This window comes from Notolepis coatsorum (assembly GCF_963971535.1).
Source record: "Notolepis coatsorum genome assembly, chromosome: 13".
Lineage (NCBI taxonomy): Eukaryota > Metazoa > Chordata > Actinopteri > Aulopiformes > Paralepididae > Notolepis > Notolepis coatsorum.
In genome coordinates, this window is record NC_140177.1 from 49,580,339 (window position 1) to 49,598,302 (window position 17,964).

The 17,964-nt window shown below is 42.2% G+C and overlaps 1 protein-coding gene across 1 annotated transcript; it reads left to right on the forward strand.

The window, feature by feature from the left end:
• Positions 1-9,486: 9,486 nt before the first annotated feature.
• Positions 9,487-10,335, forward strand: LOC311239354 (uncharacterized protein; the record flags this gene model as incomplete). Its single annotated transcript, XM_084327660.1, has 1 exon — positions 9,487-10,335. One exon carries the CDS (start codon positions 9,487-9,489, stop codon positions 10,333-10,335), a length of 849 nt encoding a protein of 282 aa, XP_084183786.1.
• Between the last annotated feature and the right edge of the window lie 7,629 nt (positions 10,336-17,964).

The window sequence follows — 17,964 nt, forward strand, 5'->3', positions numbered from 1 at the left end:
TTTATAGACTTTTTTTGATGATCTCTTCCGCATCATCTTAACTTCCCCTTGTTCCAACCCTGGTGATCTGGGCTATTACAGAATTATTATTTTTTTTTATTTAATTTTTTTATTATTTTTTAAACAAACACATAAACAAACATGACAACACACGATTAGATATACAAGCATTGTTAACAGTGCACATCAAATTAAATCACCGTTTAGATAAATGTCTTATACAAAATATACCCCTAATACCTGCTATCTATTCCCCTACATATATGCTCTTGCTCGCACCCCCCACCCTGGACCCCCCAATGGATAATCCATCCATTATCATTCGCTCCTAACCAGACACTACCATTATATGCTAGCTTTTATTCTCTCCACCACTTCTAACCACATTGTCAATTTGGATTCATTGAGACCCAAAATTCTTGCTGTAGATATTTCTAGATAAATCACATCGAGATATGTAAGAATCCAGACCTTTCGGCAAATTTTTTCCGGTTGAATCCATCGTGATGCTATCAGTTTTTTAGCCACTGTAATACCAGATAAAACCAATCTCTTTAGCTGTATAGGTACTGCATACTCAAAAACATCATTCAGCAGTAATACAGAGGGGTGTACAGGTATATTCAGAATTAAGAGATTTGATAATTGCTGGGTCACTTCTTTCCAGAATATCTTAACTGGTGGGCAGTCCCAGTACATGTGCATAAATGTCCCCTCGTCCCCATTTGTACATAAGGAGCATTTGGAGTCTTGTTTAAGACCCATTCTGTTCAGTCTTATAGGAGTCAAGTATGTCCTATGAATATAGTTAAAATTGATTTGTTGATGGTCCGGGTTCCTTGATGCAAGTCGAACATTTGCCCAGGCTTCCTGCCAATCAAAATCTTTTTCCAGGTCTGGTATATCCCTCCTCCAAATAGAGTCTAGGTGGAGGGTTTCATACGAGGCCGTTAGTAATTGATGGTAAAAATCTGATACAAAACCTCTCGATGTCTCTCTTTCATAGAAAAATGTGTGGTAACTGTGGTGTGCAATTGGTATCCTTAATGGAACACCGTGAGCCTTCAAACATAACAATAATTGTGCGTAAAAATAATATGTGGAACCGGTGAGATTACATTTTTTTTCTATTTCATCATAACTACAAATACCCTGTTTGTTGAAAACATCTCCTAATGTATGTATGCCTTGCTTTTCCCATCTAGGGAATCTTATAGGTCGTTTTCCAATCAGGAGTGCATTTTTATTGAATAAGGGAGTATGATTATGCCATTTATGTGGGTTAGAATATTTTTTTTGTGTTTCACGCCATATCCGGATCGCATGAGTAATTATGGGGCCAAATTTCAGTTCGCATTGCTTAATTGATACTTTGGTGTATACCAGGCCACGTGAGCGGATCGGCGCGGCCGAGAAATCCGCTCTTCGCTCTTTAAAGCTTGGTCCGCTCCGCTAATCGCTCATGTTGACCCCGCCCCCAAGTCGCTCTCCGCTCGCTCCCCGCTCACCTTGAATCGAGCGCTCCCCGCGCCAGATCGCTCGGCAGTTTTTTTTTTTTTTTTTTGGAGCATGGTGTAAATTAGCTCAAACTACAACAGTCTACACCCCCTGGGCCCCTTAACAATTGTTTGTATTGAGCCGCATTGTAATTGTAGCCATTCTGCAATGTTAAATAACGTTGTTTATCCATTCACTAGCTCTATTAAGCGATGATAGGCTAGCCGAGCCACAATGCTATGGTCGCTGCCATTAACGTTAGCATGTAAGCTAACGTCAACAACAATGGCGTCGATACTTTTTCTAACAGGAGTGAGTGTGGGCGTCATAGATATCTATGGTGGGCGTCTCTACAGTGACGAAGCCTGAACAGGATATCACAGGTTCACCCTTCTCATAGGTTGAAAATGGCCTTCATGTTTGTACATCGCCATCTGTTGCTTTGGCATTGTACTGCATGTATATATTACATCAACAGTGTTAAACCACTGTGAGCGGCCTGGAGTGGATTGGAGCGGAGGAGAACTCTCGCTCCGGACGTCGCGCCGACTCATTTTAAAACCCACTCCTCGCTCACGTCAAAACCGCCCGCTCCGCTCCCCGCGCCGCTCATGCTCCGATCCGCTCACATGGCCTGGTGTATACTATGTCCTGCAGTCTCTGTGGTGCTACTATATTTACTTCTAAATTTCTCCAGGATACTGATGCTTGGGGTTCAAACCAGGTTGTCAGTGGTCTTAAAGTGTACGCCTTAAAATAGTGTAAGAAATTTGGAAATGCCATCCCTCCGTCGGCTTTGTTTCTCTGTGCGGTGGACCTTTTTATACGTGGTGGTTTGTTATTCCAAATAAATTTATATGCGGAAGAGTGTAATTTTTTCCAGTAACCATCTGGAGGGGGAAACGGAAGCATTGAGCTGATGAAGTTGATTCTAGGTAAGACATCCATCTTAACTATTGAAACCCGTGCCTGTACTGAGTTTTTAAGTTTTGACCACCTGTCAAAGTCGTATTTGATTTTATTTTGGATTTCTATGTAATTGTGTTTCACCGTTTGGCTTATGGTAGGGAATACTTCAACTCCCAAACATCTAAAGTGTTTAACCATTGGTATTTCTTCTGGAAGACTTGTATTTTTTGCAGGGGCGTTCAGTGGAAGGAAAGCCGACTTTGGCCAGTTTATCTTAAATCCCGATAGGTCGCCAAAGTCATTAATCAACTTGAGAAGATGAGGCATTGCGGTGTTAGGGTTTTGCATGAACAGTATTACGTCGTCCGCATATAGACTAATTTTGTGTTGTGTGTCCTTGATTACGATTGGTTCTATGAGTTGGGATTGTCTTATATATTGTGCTAAAGGTTCTAGTGATAAATCGAATAGTCCGGGACTAAGAGGGCAACCCTGTCTAGAAGAGCGTGATACCGGAAATATTGCGGAGGTGATTATACCTGTTGTAATCATGGCCGATGGGTCTTTGTATAATACTTTAATCATATCAATGAATCCTTTTCCTAACCCCATCCTTTCTAATACTGCCCATAGATACGACCATTCCAGCCTATCAAAAGCTTTCATGGCATCCAGGGACAGCATCGCCTTAGGTGTGGTGTCGTCCTTGCTGGCATCTAGTACGTATAGTAATCGTCTTATGTTGTCAGTGATCAAACGGTTTCTTATGAAGCCAGTTTGATCCGGATGAACTAAAGACGTCATATGCTTTTGAAGTCTGATGGCTAATACCTTAGAGAACAGTTTGATATCGGTTCCGAGGAGGCTTAAGGGTCTATAACTACCGCACTCGGTGGGGTCTTTGTCTTTTTTAAGGAGAACTGTTATGAGTGCAATATTGTCGTTCTTATGAAAGTTCCCCTCCTTGACTGAGTATAAAATCATGTTAAGTAATAGGGGTCCAATTATGTCCCAACATGAGAGGTACATTTCTGGTGGGATACCGTCTGTTCCAGGAGCCCTACCACTTTGCATTTCGGATATGGCCTTCCTGAGTTCCTCTAGTGTGATTGGTGTTTCCTTTTTTTTTTTATTGATCTTTTTTTTTTCCTCCGATTTTCTCCCATCCCAATGTTAGTCGTATGCCAATTCCCAATCCCCTTCCTGGTCGCTGCGCACTTACCCCCCACAGTCGGTCTGGGAGAGTGGAGGCTACCACGTGCTTCCTCCGACACACGTCCAGCCAATCACCGCTTCTTTTCACCTGGCAGCGCGGATATTCTCTGAGAGGGCGTAGCGTGTGGAAGGATCACACTATCCCACTCAGGTCCCATCCGCGCTTAGCAGGCGCCCCGACCGAACTGTAGGAGTCGCTGTTTACAACGACCCGGACCCACCCCTCCAGCTTCTCCCACCCTCTAATACTGCCAATTGTATTAGTGTGAACGGCCAGCCAAGCTGGTGACAACCCCGGAGCTGTGAGCTGGATTCGAACAGGCGAATCCTAGCGTCTCCGGGGTTGGTGACGAACGCAATCTCCGCAAACGCCACCTAACCGCCGTGATTGGTGTTTCTAACTGTTTAGCATCATCCTCTGAAAGTTTGGGGAGGTTAATTTGATTAAGATATGTGTCCATTTTGTTTTGATCGAAGGTCGTTTCTGATTTATACAAGTTGGAGTAGAATTCTTTGAATGTCGCGTTTATTTCTTTGGTGTCTGTTACAAGTCCTTGTTGTGCTTTAATGGAAGTTATATCTGCAAATTTTGCGTTAGCTCTTAATCGCGTAGCTAGTAGGTGACTTGGTTTGGAACCTTGAGTAATGCTGTTGTCTTGTGCTACGTATTTGTACTTCAGATTGTTGTTTATAAATGGCGTTAATCTCTATTTTTAGTAAATTAACTTGAGATTCCAGTCGAACCGAGTCGTTATATTGTAAAGAAGTAAATAATGTAGAGTAAAGCATTTCTAGTTCCGCCAGTTTTGAGCATCGATTCTTGCGTATTTTGGATGAAAAGCTATCAGTGAAATCCTTGATCATTCCCTTTACCGACATCCATAATATTCTAGGGTCCGGCACCGAGTTCACATTCTCTGGTAGGAATACTGAGAGCTTCTTTGAGTTGTGTAATGAATTCCTTGTTATTCAGCAGTGTCGTGTTAAAGCGCCATCTTGGGGCTCGGGATGATAGTACACCAAATGATCCTTTTAGGAGTAAATAACAGTGATCTGATAATGCATTGGGTACCATCTCGACTTCATAGTTATCAAATTGTCTCGTGGTTGCGAAAACATAATCTATTCTGGAGAGTGTTTTATGTCTTGCTGATCGACAGGAGTACTTCCGGGTTGTGGGGTTGAGTGATCGCCATAGATCATTTACACCTGTATTCTTTGTCCAATCCTTTAACGCATTAGATGACTTTTTTTGTTTGTTGGAAAAGTTGGGATAAGATTTATCCAACCCAGGGTCCCAAATGGCATTAAAATCTGCACCAATTATAAATGAGTATTCTGGAAGGTTTAACATTTCCCTAGTGAGTGCAGTGTAGAAATTAGTTTCGTATAGATTTGGGGCATATACCGCTACCAACGCTATTTTCCTATTCTTGTGTATAATCTTAGCTATGGTTATCCGACCATCTGCATCAGACCATACTCCCTTCAATTCAATATTCAATTTCCGTTTCACGACTATAGCAACTCCACGGGTTCTCGTTCCAAAGGAAGAGTGACTAATGTTATGTGTAACACTTCCTCCGGTCCTGGTCTCAGACAGTCATATTCACAAGTACCTCCCATTAACAATAACCCTCAGTCTACATTGCCACCCAGCTCACACACCAACTTATTGTTATTTATTGTCAGTTGTGTTTGTTGTGCTTATTGTCTGTTGTCTCCACTTTGTTAGTCTTGTGTTCCCCTGTCTGTGGTTTGTAATTATGTTTAGTCTGGTTGGTTATTTGTTATTGTTTTCCAGTGTACTCTGTGTTCTATTGTTTCTGTCTACCACACCTGTGTCTTGTTTGTAAATTACCCTCTGTGTCTTGTCAATTAGTCGGTGTATATAGTCCTGTCTGTCCTGCCCTGCTGGGCGCGATCATTGTTAAATGTTACCTGTGTGTTAGTCGTGTATGTACCTTGTCTTTAAGTAAACTGTTCATCGTCACATTCTGTCTCCGGTCTCATCAATCTCCACTCTGTCATCTGGGTCCATCATGCCAAAGAAGCGTAGGACTAATCGTAACAGTTATGGTATGTGTTGTCCGCTAACGTAGCTTTGTCTCCCACTAAAATGTGCGTTTCGCTTAAGAGAGCCACATCAACCTGTTTGTTTTTCATCAATGTGAGCACGCTTTTGCGTTTATGTTGATTATTTATTCCCCCAGTGTTCCAGATCATTATATTCAAACTAGCCATAATCTATACATATTGATTTGTATTTGTTGGTAATATTTCTGGAGTGCGAATTCACAATGGATTTACATCCCACTGTTGAGGTATAAAAACGAGCATAAAAACATACATACAAAAAAAAACCTAATCCCCCCTTCCTTACAGAGTCGTACAAGGTACCTATTTGATACCTCCTTCGTGTACAACTTCTTCCTTTCCTGCACCTCCGGTCTGCCCAGAATGAGCAATTTATCCTAAGCTTTCCTATGTATACCATAGAATCTATATTTTAATTCTAATTTAATAGAATGTCACCTGTGACCAAGCCTCTCTCCCGTTAATGTAATTATAACAGAATGAAAAGTATACCTCAATTGGTATACTCATTTAAACCTCTTTTTTTTTCTTCTTCTTTTTTAAACCTTCTATTAACATTTATTGGTTAGAACATTTCAGAATAAAGAATAAGAAATAATGATGTTTAGAATTAGATCAACTTAAATTATTATTTTTTTTAAATACCTTTGCATGTTTACACATCTAAATGACAAGGACATTTTTAAATACTTGTATGCAGATCGTCCCCCGTCATGCGTGATCATTAATCTGTTATGGTGGTCGTTGTTCTTCACATCTATTTCATGACCAAGTCTCATATTGTTGTTATTTCACGGGGCCATCATTGAAAAAGGTATTGTATTCCAGAGTGCTGTCAGCCCCTCGTGACTTGCAGATTGATGTTTTAATGTTCCAGTACATTCCTCGTGCCATAGAACAATAACTGTTACAAAGGATCAGATTAAACCGAATATCTATATTTATTGATTGATATATATTGCATAGTATTTGTATATCGTTTGATATCCCTTGTATATTCCTTGTACATATACACGGAATATCCCTTTAGCCTAGTACAGACCATAATATTTCAGTCTCCTATTGGACAGCGGTCCACAGGCGCCAGGGCCATGCCTCCGGAGTCAGGTTCAAAGCCACCGTCAAGACATGTCTGTACATGCCCGGCCTTGCCCAGGAATACGAGACAGAAATGAGGTTGGCACTAGATTGTTCGCCGTGCATATAAATATGGCGCAGGTGAATACAGAAGTAGAGTTACCCAATAAGTTGAAGCCTCACCCACGATACTCCGTGCGGTGAAGTATGGCCTGTTTGGCCCCAAATAAGAGCATTGAGACCGCGTGCGAATTAATAACTGAATTGTCAGAGTTTGGCGCTATACCGTCGAGTGCGACATATTTCTATTAAGTCAGTAATAGTCTATTTGTGTATAGTATATCGTGCGGCTAAAGTTCTACAGTGACCAGCATCACCAACGCTTCCTCGTATCAGCTAGAGTGCTTATCCAGGCTGGGCTGCTTTCATGGCGCTTTCACCCGAGGAGACCTAGACGAGAACCGTGTGGACATGTACACTGGATTAATCTACCCGACGACTACATAGCCCTTTGCGGCTGGATTATATTTGTTTTGGTCCTGTGATTTATGGAGCGGAGAATCGCCGACGCCTACACGTGTGGGATTTACCCTGTGAGGAGCCACGTCGAGTCTGCGCCTCAGAGAGCCTGAGGCCGGCTAGCTTTCTTCACTGTGGAGCTACAGTCTACGGAGAACAGCTGTATTCGTCTGTGGATCAAGAGACTATTGCACCGTCTCCTGTACTTGGAGTCTCCTTAGTCATCGTTGACCAGACTCTCTACTACCGACAGATCCTCTACCCCTGCTGGCTTACAACCGGGGGGACCCTTCCAGTATCTCCCGCTATATATTACTAGTGTACCATAGATATAATTCCCTAAGATTCAGGTTGTATAATTACCTCCTGCGTAACCAGAGAATGGACATTCATTATTGATTTGCCTACGCACATTCCTTTGCCTTATAAGCGCATCCAAAGTAAAATAGAGAAGTATATTATGTACCTTTTGCTGCAATAAATACTTAATTACAACTTTGTGTGGAACCGATTCATTGTGGGAAGTGTTCATCATATTTATATATCATGTACTGTATGGCCAGTAATTAAAGTACATAAAGCGGTAGTGGTTTAATGATACCATACTTATCAATACAGTCAGGGAATTGTACCCCTCAGTTACAATAACAATCCAGTGTATTCCAGAATATTCCGTTATGACTCATAAGTGGTCTGCACACGGCGGGCGACCGACGTCGCCTGGCGATGGAATTGTCTGTCGCTCAACGACAATCACTTGGCCCCCCACACCAGAGGCGATCGTTTTACCGGAAGTGGTCACGGCTTCTCAAACATCTCTCGTCGGATATTGTTGTTTAGAACTCTAGAGGTGGCAAATTCTACTCTCAACACTGTATTGAATCATCGGGAGAAACACACGTAAAATGGGTGAGTAAATAAGCTGACAATATTAGCATAGATGAATAAATAGCTAACGTTATCCAGTTGACATTACAGATCATAGCTTTCATAACGTCAGCTAACGTTAACGAAAGTAGAGTAGGTAAACACGTTCGTGTTAGCTGTACTGGTTGTTCATCATAGCTTGCTAGCTAGCTAACGTTACCTAAACGTTAGTATATCGATAGCCTAATTTAACGCTAGCTATTTATCCATACTCTAACTACAGTAAATGTCTGGATGTAACAGTACTGTATATCTGTATGTCATGATGAATTGAAAATGGGACCTGATGTAAACAAGACTTTCTATCTCTCTGTTATGCAACCCCAATTAGCAGTTGTGTGTACTGTATTTATTCTGCAATCTTAAATAAATAAATCAAACCTTAGCTAATTTCCCCCCATGATGTGATTGATTGAAAACGTTATTAACAGATTGCAGAATGGGTACAATACAGTACGGCTAAATACACACAAGTACTAAGGATGCAGTTTATGACATTTATGACATACAGATAGATATACAGTACTTTGTAAGAAAAAGAGATAATAAAATATATATACATCCGAAGGGGACTATATTATTCTCATGTACAATGAAGTTGTGATATTTAACTAGCTAGGTATGGGCATTTAAATTCACTAACATTCAAATATTGTTATAACTTAAAATGTTCGCTTAAATTGAGTTAAATAATGATATTGTTTGTTTTCCACAGATGCAATTTTAGGTGATAAAAAGAAGGCTGCAGCCCTTCTTTTATATTTGCGTCGGAGACGTCGTAGGAGGCGAGTCTGGGTGCACTTTTTAAACCTGAGAAGGCAGCAACAGGGTGATTTCCACAATTTGGTGGCAGAGTTACAATTGGACGAGGAGCGGCACCGGAAATACTTCCGGATGTCTGCGGAGCAGATGGATCTTCTCCTGAGTGTGGTTGGACCCGATATCCAAAAGAAGACCACAAATTACAGGCAGCCTATTGAGGCAAAGCAAAGGCTGGCTGTAACATTGAGGTGAGTCATACTACATGTACCAGGTACAGAGGCTCATTGGGCGATAGTGGGGTTCAACAAACACATATTTTATTGTGCACAAAATATAAAAAGGAACAGAATCACATCATATATAAAAAAAGAACACAAGAATCACATCATATATGAAAAAGAACACATTCCCTGCTGACACATTTTATTTTACAGGTTCCTTGGAACAGGTGACTCCTTTGTGAGTCTGGCATTTTGCTACCGCATGGGACAGTCGACTGTGGCAGCCTGTGTGGAGGACACCTGTGAGGCCATCAACAGGCGGCTAATGGGGAGCCAGATGCCTCCTCCGACTGGGGAGGATTGGAGAGCCATTGCTCTAAGGTTTGGGCAGAGGTGGAACTTCCCCAACTGCCTCGGCGCGATAGACGGCAAACACATCGTCATGCAGGCACCCCCGAAGTCTGGGAGTCTGTATTTCAACTACAAGAAGACCTTCTCCCTCGTCTTGCTTGCTCTTGTAGATGCCGACTATCGCTTCCGAGTTGTCCACGTGGGAGAGTTTGGAAGGGTCAGCGATGGAGGAGTTTATGCCACCTCAGCACTTGGAAGGGGGATGGAGGAAAAATCCCTCCACGTGCCAGAGGATGACATACTCCCAAATGCTGCACACCTCGACAAGGTGCCGTTTACGATGGTGGGAGATGCAGCATTCCCACTGAAGACCTACCTCATGAGGCCTTACCCCGGGAAAAACCTCACCCACGAGAAGCGGATTTTCAACTACCGTCTCTCAAGGGCAAGGAATGTAGTTGAAAATGCCTTCGGCATTCTTGCCTCCCGCTGGAGGGTTCTCTACAGCAGGATACATCTGCTTCCCGGTAAGGTGAGCACCCTGGTGTTGACCCTCTGTATCCTGCACAACTACTTGCAGAGGCCCAGTGAAAGCCAGGTTTGGCTGGATGAGAGAAGAGCCGGTGAGGACAACATGGTCTCAGTCAGGAACATCGGTGGAAATAGGTGCTCCCGGGAAGCCTACACTGTGCGAGAGAAGTACCAGGAGTATTTCTGCTCACCAGAGGGTAGTGTGGCATGGCAAGAAAGAATGGTGTAGGCCGACCATCGCCAGGAAGTGATCATTTACTATAGTTTTGTATATTAGTGTGTATTTTGTATAGTTATTTTTTTGTATGATCAAGCTGCCTTTGAATGAATGTTTCTTTGTTGTTACCCTAGTGGGAGTATTTATGTTTGTCCTTTAAGTAATTACACAAAATGTCACTGCATTGTGGTCCATTGTCTTCCTTGTATTCGTTTTTTTTTGATTGGTTGGATTAAAGCACTGATATTCAGGATCTAGTAATCTTGAAAAGTAATACAAATAAATAAATGTTTGTATATAAACTAGAAATGAACATTTTCACATAGTAAATGATTTTCAGACTTTGGAACACATTTATTTAAAAAGAACAAGACATTTAACATACATTTAACCAATCATCATAACATTTTAGTTTGCAGTTGATGAATGCAATGTAATCTGAGAACAACGTATGTTAGAAAAAGAAGAGCAAAAAAAGAGATCATGGCCTTTCTTCTCCCCTATACCCAGGGCATAGTATGTGGTTAAATAATTACACTTTAAAAAACATTGTATATTTTGCATGGGCCAACATGGGTGAAGACCTGGGCCAACATGGGTGACTGAACAGAGGGCAGAGGACCAGAGGAGAGAGAGACTGGCTGAGACATTAAACCTCTAGATCGGTGGCGGGATCATGACAGTACATGGAGAGGTTAGGTGCAATGTATCTATTTTGCTCCCAGTAATTAAAAGGTGTAAGGTACCTCTGCCCGTGCTCCCACTGCTGTGGTGTTGGCCTCATGGCTGATGGGCCAGCTGAAGCTACATTGCCCTGCTCCTGGAGAGCACGAAGTTCCTCCAGAACTTTGATTATGGCCCTTTGTGCCTTTGCCTGCAATGGAGGGGTTAGAGCATCCATCACAGGCACTTGGCTGAGGAGAAAGAGCTCCATCGCCGTCTTCTGTGTTGGGGGAGCTGCAGGCGTCGATGGAGCTGTGATGAAGCTCATCAGGGCGTTGTCCAAATTCTCCCCGGCCTTCTTCCTCTTGCCCCAGCCAGTCAGAGGGGCTGGTGTCCGAACCTTTGCAGGGGTGGCCGGGACAGCTGCTGCATCCTCCTCTTCCCCATCGTCATCTTCCTCAAGGGGGCACGCAGGGCCAGACATAAAATTGTCCTCAGACAAGTTTGTCGCCCCACTATAAACATAGAAAAATGTTTTACTTGATTTTCAGTGAGGATATTTAATTTGACACAATAACACCCCATGTGACGTCAAAAACAAAGTGCCATTTTGCTTCACATTCACAATTAGCGTCCAATTAAAATGTATTGTAGTAGGGCAACATCATCATTTAGGCTCTGTTTTTTAAAGTGTAATTCTTTAACCACATGACATACATACCCTTTGCCCTGGGTGTAGGGGTGAATAAAGGCCATGATCTCCATGTATTTCTACCTTTTCTCCCCCGTTGCTCCTGACCCACTTGGTGGGTTTGATCTTCTTTTTCGAACATACGTTGTTCTCAGGTTCTTCCATTTCTTTTGGCATTCATCAACTGCAAATTGAAAATGTGAATATTGATTTGTGTTCCTTGTATTCTTTTTCATATCCACTAGATGGAGATTGGTTGGATTAAAGCACTGATATTCAGGATCTAGTCATCTCGAAAAGTAATACAAATAAATAAATGTTTGATGTGTAGAAACTAGACATTTACATTTAATAATTATAAAAGTATCCATTAATTGATTACACTTGAGTACTATAGCCTATTAAATATAAACATTAGTCATAAGATATGGGCAAATAATTCGCCACTAGGTAGCTGTGTCTGATACTATAGTTAGCTAGCTAACTGAGGTATACTTACCAGAGCAGCCCATCGTTAATGAAATTGATCTCCACGCCTGATCTCTCTTAATATTGTCTTTATATTGTTGACAGCTCGGATCGTACAGTTCCTTGAAGTTCTGAATAACTGTGATCAATTTTTCGTCATCCATAGTTAGTATGTAATGTATAATGTATGTAAGCTATATAATGTGTTCTGTATGTTTGATGCTGAGGTTGTTATGTCACTGGAGATGCGCGCCCTCTGGGGGTTTTGTTGGGGGGAAGTGGGGCACACGAGCCTGACAGGCTGCACCTGCATGTCACAGGCGCGTGTCCCAACTTTCGCTCTGTCTAGCTGGGGGTGGGTGTGGTTATTGTTTCAAGTATACACCTGCTGAGAGAGAATGTTTGTTCACTGACGCAAACTTCTGTTCTCAACCATCATTTTCTTTGGACAATAAACCGTATAAACTACATCAGCTGCAGCCTGGACATTAAACTCTGTCAACACCCACAACTTATTTAGTGTGCATCGTGGCACATTGTTCATTTATTAGTTAATGACAATGACTATAGCTTCTCAAACTAACGTTATTTATTTAAATTGTTCCCGTTATAATAATGAACATAAGTAGCATGGTAATAATATGTAGATTGATCAATGAATGTATTGATACATTAAAGGTGTACAAATGATACACCAGTAGAACTTCTGCACTACTAGTGTAGAAGTCAGATGTTATTTCCTCATTGTCCTGCTGTGTCGCCTCAAAAAATAGGATCGAGGCGATATTTTGCGAGGCGACAGAAATAGTTGCGCGACCGTCGCTTCAGAATCTCCTGCCGTGTGGGGCTGTCTCATTCATAACAATGAAGGCGATACAATTCTGTCTGTCGGCTCGCAAAAAAAATCGGTCGCCTGGCTAAAATCGCTCGCCGTGTGGGGACCCCTATAGGCTTCAAGTAAGAAAAATAGAATAGAAATTCTAGAATGTTCCAAAATGGTCAGTATCAAATCATGACCTGCATATTACCATGAATCTATATATATATATGGTGTTTAGCGTTTTATATCAAATTACTTATTTCTCAATGTTGTCAAAAGCTTGTATGTTGCCGTTTTTGATGTCCTACACCCTTGTAGTGGGCCCGCAGAGTTATGGCTTCCTTGCACATGTCTTCATAGCACCACACTTTTTTCCCTTTGTACATCAGTTTTCCCCATTTCTTGCGTGATTCCCTGATAATCGTGTCTCTTGTTGCAGTTTCCCGTAGACTAGCAATTATCACTCTTTCCTTGTTGTTGTTGTAGTTTTCAGTGCCAATTCTGTAACGTTTGTCCACTATCGGTTCTGTAGGTAGGATATCAGGACCTAGAATTTCGACTAGCACTGCAGCAAACTTGGCATCTGTGCAATTGACTGATTCATCCAAACCCACTATACAGAGGTTAAATCTGCAGGCGTGCCGTTCTATTTCTAGCAGATGGATCAAGTTTTCCTTGTTGTCTTGGATCATCTGCCGGAGCTGTTTGTTTTCCAGTTGCATTTCCTGCGATAGTTTCAAGTAGTTCCTTATTCTTCTCCTCTTGTTTCCGTGAGTATTCGATCCCAGTATTTGCAACCGCCGTTATGCGATCGGATTGTGCTACAACCTGTGTCTTGATATCTTCAAGTTTAGCCTCTATGGCTATCTTAAATGCGGTAGCATTAATCTCGGCTCTTTCCACAGCTCTAGCAATATCATTAACCTTGTCGGTTAAGATCTTCATCATAGCTGTCATCAGCGTTTTGAAGTCGGGTGACATACTCTCCATGACTGTCTCGGCTGAGGTCGTAGGAATGTTGGAATCCATGCTATTGTCGGGCTTTTTATTCTCAATAGCGTCTGCTTTTCCCTTCACTGTGGAACGTGTCACCGCACCGTCTACCGTTGGAGAATCTGCTTCACAGCTTTTTGAGTTATCTTTCTTTGCTGGCATGCTGCGTTTCACTGTTGATATAGTTAGTTGAAGGTCTTAGTTAATATATACGTCGAGGTTTAAACACATTAGTGTTGTATAAAGTAGGTTTTTAAGCGAAATTAACAAAATCTGGAGCGGAGCTTGTGACAGATGCGACTGTCATACTGTCGTCAAACCGGATGTCCCAGAATTATTATTATGGTATTATTATATATATAATTATTTTCTGACCACTAGCGGGCAGCATGGAGCCACTCTAAACATGCCCTTAATTTTTCTCAAAACAAAAGCCTTGTTTTGCCACAGTGATAATTTTAAATACACAATCGTGTAACTAAGACATTTGCTGAAATTAGAATTATCCTAAAAAAAATTATGTATAGACTCACACAAACATAATCCCTCTCAATCATCACTTATGATCCACTAGAAGTGTGTGGTGGAGTCTTTATCTGCAGAGACCCTTCCTTCTGCCTGTATTTTATTATTTTGTTGTGCTCTGCACGTTTCTGGGTGTCAACCATTGGGCAGCAAGTACATGTTATGTGTATGTTGTGTACATGTATCCCCTCCCTACTTCCCATTCCCCCCCATGAAATGCACCTGATTGGATAAACGTGCTGCTAGTGGCTAGTAGTGGGCAGTCCCTGGATCTCTGCTCCCATTTTCAAAGAGAAAATGGTGGCTTGTTCACTTGTCATGTTCTCTTTTTCTACCTAAAGTTGAACCTAAAATATGTTTCTGACAACATTTGTAGTGGTAATTTTGATATGGTATTGCTCGATCCTGAGTCATATTTGATTTGTAATGTGTAGTTTGACAGTTTGATCTGAACTTAGTTTAAATGGTACGCATCACATTGTTTTAATGGTGCTCTAGTGAGGGATTTGGGGTGCTTTTTCAATGTATGTGATGTATAGATTGGGGGAAGATGGTAGCATCTAACGGTGCCAGGTCAGAGAGGGCAGAAATGTGTTTGGCTTAGCAGAGGTTGGTTCAGAGCGAGTGAGCACCACACTGCCAGCGAGGGTGTTTGTTGACATTCCTTGTAAGGACATCTGAGATAAGAGCGAGTGTACTGTAGGCCCAGAGCGAGGGAGAGGGGTGACCTCTTTAATGCAACAGTGAATGAAACGTTTAATGGTGTGAAAGGTTATTAACGCAGTTGTCATGACAACGCGGCACATGACAACCAGAAAGGGGTGGGCTATCATTGCTACGGCGAGGATCTATAAGTCGAACGGTGTTTCCGGGTGTAAGGCAGACTAGAATCTGACCAAGAGTGAGTAGGACTGAGATCACACAGAAGACACTCTCTCCTCTCATTGAGAGGGGGGGGGGAGGAGGAAGAATGCCACATCATCATTAGCTCCGGCTAACGCGAGGAGGGTTAGGCTAAAGACCAGGCCTGAACACTATTGGACTGAATAACAAAAGGACGATAGACGAACACACCGAAAGATCATTAGAATAGACTCTTCAAGGACGATACAATTTGATAACATCTGATAACATCTGATTATGAGGTTCTGTTTATAGCAATAAAACAACGCTTTTCCTCATAAGGTATTTCACGGTGTCGAAGTGTCGAATTTTTACGGAGGTGGAGAATTAGTATGGTTTATGGATTGCACTAACGGGGGAGATAGGATCTTATCAGCCAGTGTCGTAGACGTCAGGACCATTAAAATGACACAACGCAGAGGAATTGGATGGAGGGCCAAAACAGACGAAGACGTGATACTGGCCAGTTTGATCAGGATCTTACAGTTGATGCCGTTTGGACCCGGATTATTGCTTGCTTTGAAGTTGCTTGAAAGGAAGAGACTGTGTGCAGTGCCGAGGCGTGAAGGGGTAGCCGTGGACGCGAGCCAAGCCAGCGAGCGAGCAGGGCCAGCGCCATGGACCCAGCGAGCGAGCCGAGCAAGGCCGGAGAGATAAACAGCGCCATGGACCAGAACAACTGACGGTGAAAAGATAAAGTGAGTCTCAACAACTTCACAAAAATGGGAAGGGAGGCAAAGGGGAGATGTTCATTCAATTAAAGGGGCAACATCGTATTTAGTTTGATTACTGTTCAAAACGCAGAAAGCGGGAAGCGGGACTGGGACGTGAAGGGAGCAGTGAACAAACGTTACAGGTGTGGTCGGTAGCGAGAGAATGTTTGAGGCATTAAAGGGACGGTGGAAAAAAGAAAAAAAAGGAAAAAAAATGTAGCAGACAAAATGGCCGCAGAGCCACGAGGGGTTTAGAACCAGGAAGTGACACATCAGCTACAATCCTCTAGACCAGACCTGGGCATTGTACGGCCCGCGGGCCGGATCCGGCCCGCGGGATGATTCTGACCGGCCCGCGAAAGATTACATGATAATAAAAAAAAATAAAAAAAAAATAATTTTTTTTTTTTTTTTTTTTTTTTTTTACTTTTTTTTTTTTTTTACTTTTATTTTTTTCATGTCAACGTTCACACGCACAGTATACGCTTAGGATACATGCTCAGAAGATGTTGGTTCTCTTTGGATCCACCTACATATGTGAACAGACATTCTCAGTCATGACGTTTACCAAGTCCAGGTACAGATCCTCTCTCACTGATGAACATCTGGCAGCTGTGCTTCGCATCTCCACCTCAGACATGCAACCTGACTTTGATGGACTTGTTAAAGCTCAACAGAGACTGTATTTCTCACACTGAATGAAAAAAAAATAACTGAAGAACACTAAAATGTGGAAATATAACAAGTGAAATGGGACACTTGATATTTTTTTTTATATAAATAAAATTTATATTATGCATAATTGAGTTTGGAATTTTGGCCCGGCCCCCCAACATATTTTCAGTTGCTCATTCGGCCCCCCGGGAAAAATAATTGCCCACCCCTGCTCTGAGACTGAGTTTGGCCGCCATCTAGGGGGGCAGTGGGATAATACAAGGATAAGTATAAAAAGTATAATATAAGTAAATAATAGAAAGCCAAGTACGTAAACAAGTGTAAACAAAACAAAAATGTTCAATATACATATATACAACAATATACAATATACAGTGCAGAGTAGAGAAGGTAGCTGAGTTCCCATACAGTACAATACAGTACAATGTGTGGTGGTGAGGTGCAATGAGGTAAAATATACAGATATACCAGTACCAATAAATATAAAGTGTGTTCAGTGTCTAAAGTGGGTCAAGTGGGTGAGTTGTTTATTAAAGTGAGTGTGTACGTGTGGATGTGTGTGCTGTGAGTGTATTTGATGGTTTGTGATAGTGTTATTTTCATTGATTGTCATTGAGCATCCTGATGGCCTGGGGATAGAAGCTCCTTCTGAGTCTCTCTGTGCTTGCCATGAGACTCCGGTATCGCTTGCCTGACCGCAGCAGTTCAAAGAGGCTGTTGTTTGGGTGGCTAGAGTCTTTGATTATTCTCTTAGCCTTACCCATGCAATGCTTGTTGTAAATGTCTTGGAGAGTGGGAAGCCCACCTCCAATTGTGCGTTCGGCTGAGCGGGCCACTCTCTGTAGTCTGCTGCGGTCTTGTGCGGTGCTATTCCCAAACCAGGAGGTGATATTGCCTGTCAGGATGCTTTCTATTGTGCATGAGTAGAAGTTCTTAAGGATCTTCGGACTCACGTTGAACCTCCTTAGGCGCCTAAGGAAGTAAAGGCGTTGTCGTGCTTTCTTCACTACACTGTCAATGTGTGTGGTCCATGTCAAGTCCTTGGATATGTGGACTCCGAGGTACTTAAAACTGTTCACTCTCTCGACCGGTGCCCTGTCGATGCTGAGGGGGCTGTAGTCCCTGACCCGACATCCTAAAGTCCACAATCATCTCTTTTGTTTTGCTGACGTTCAGGGAGAGGCTGTTCT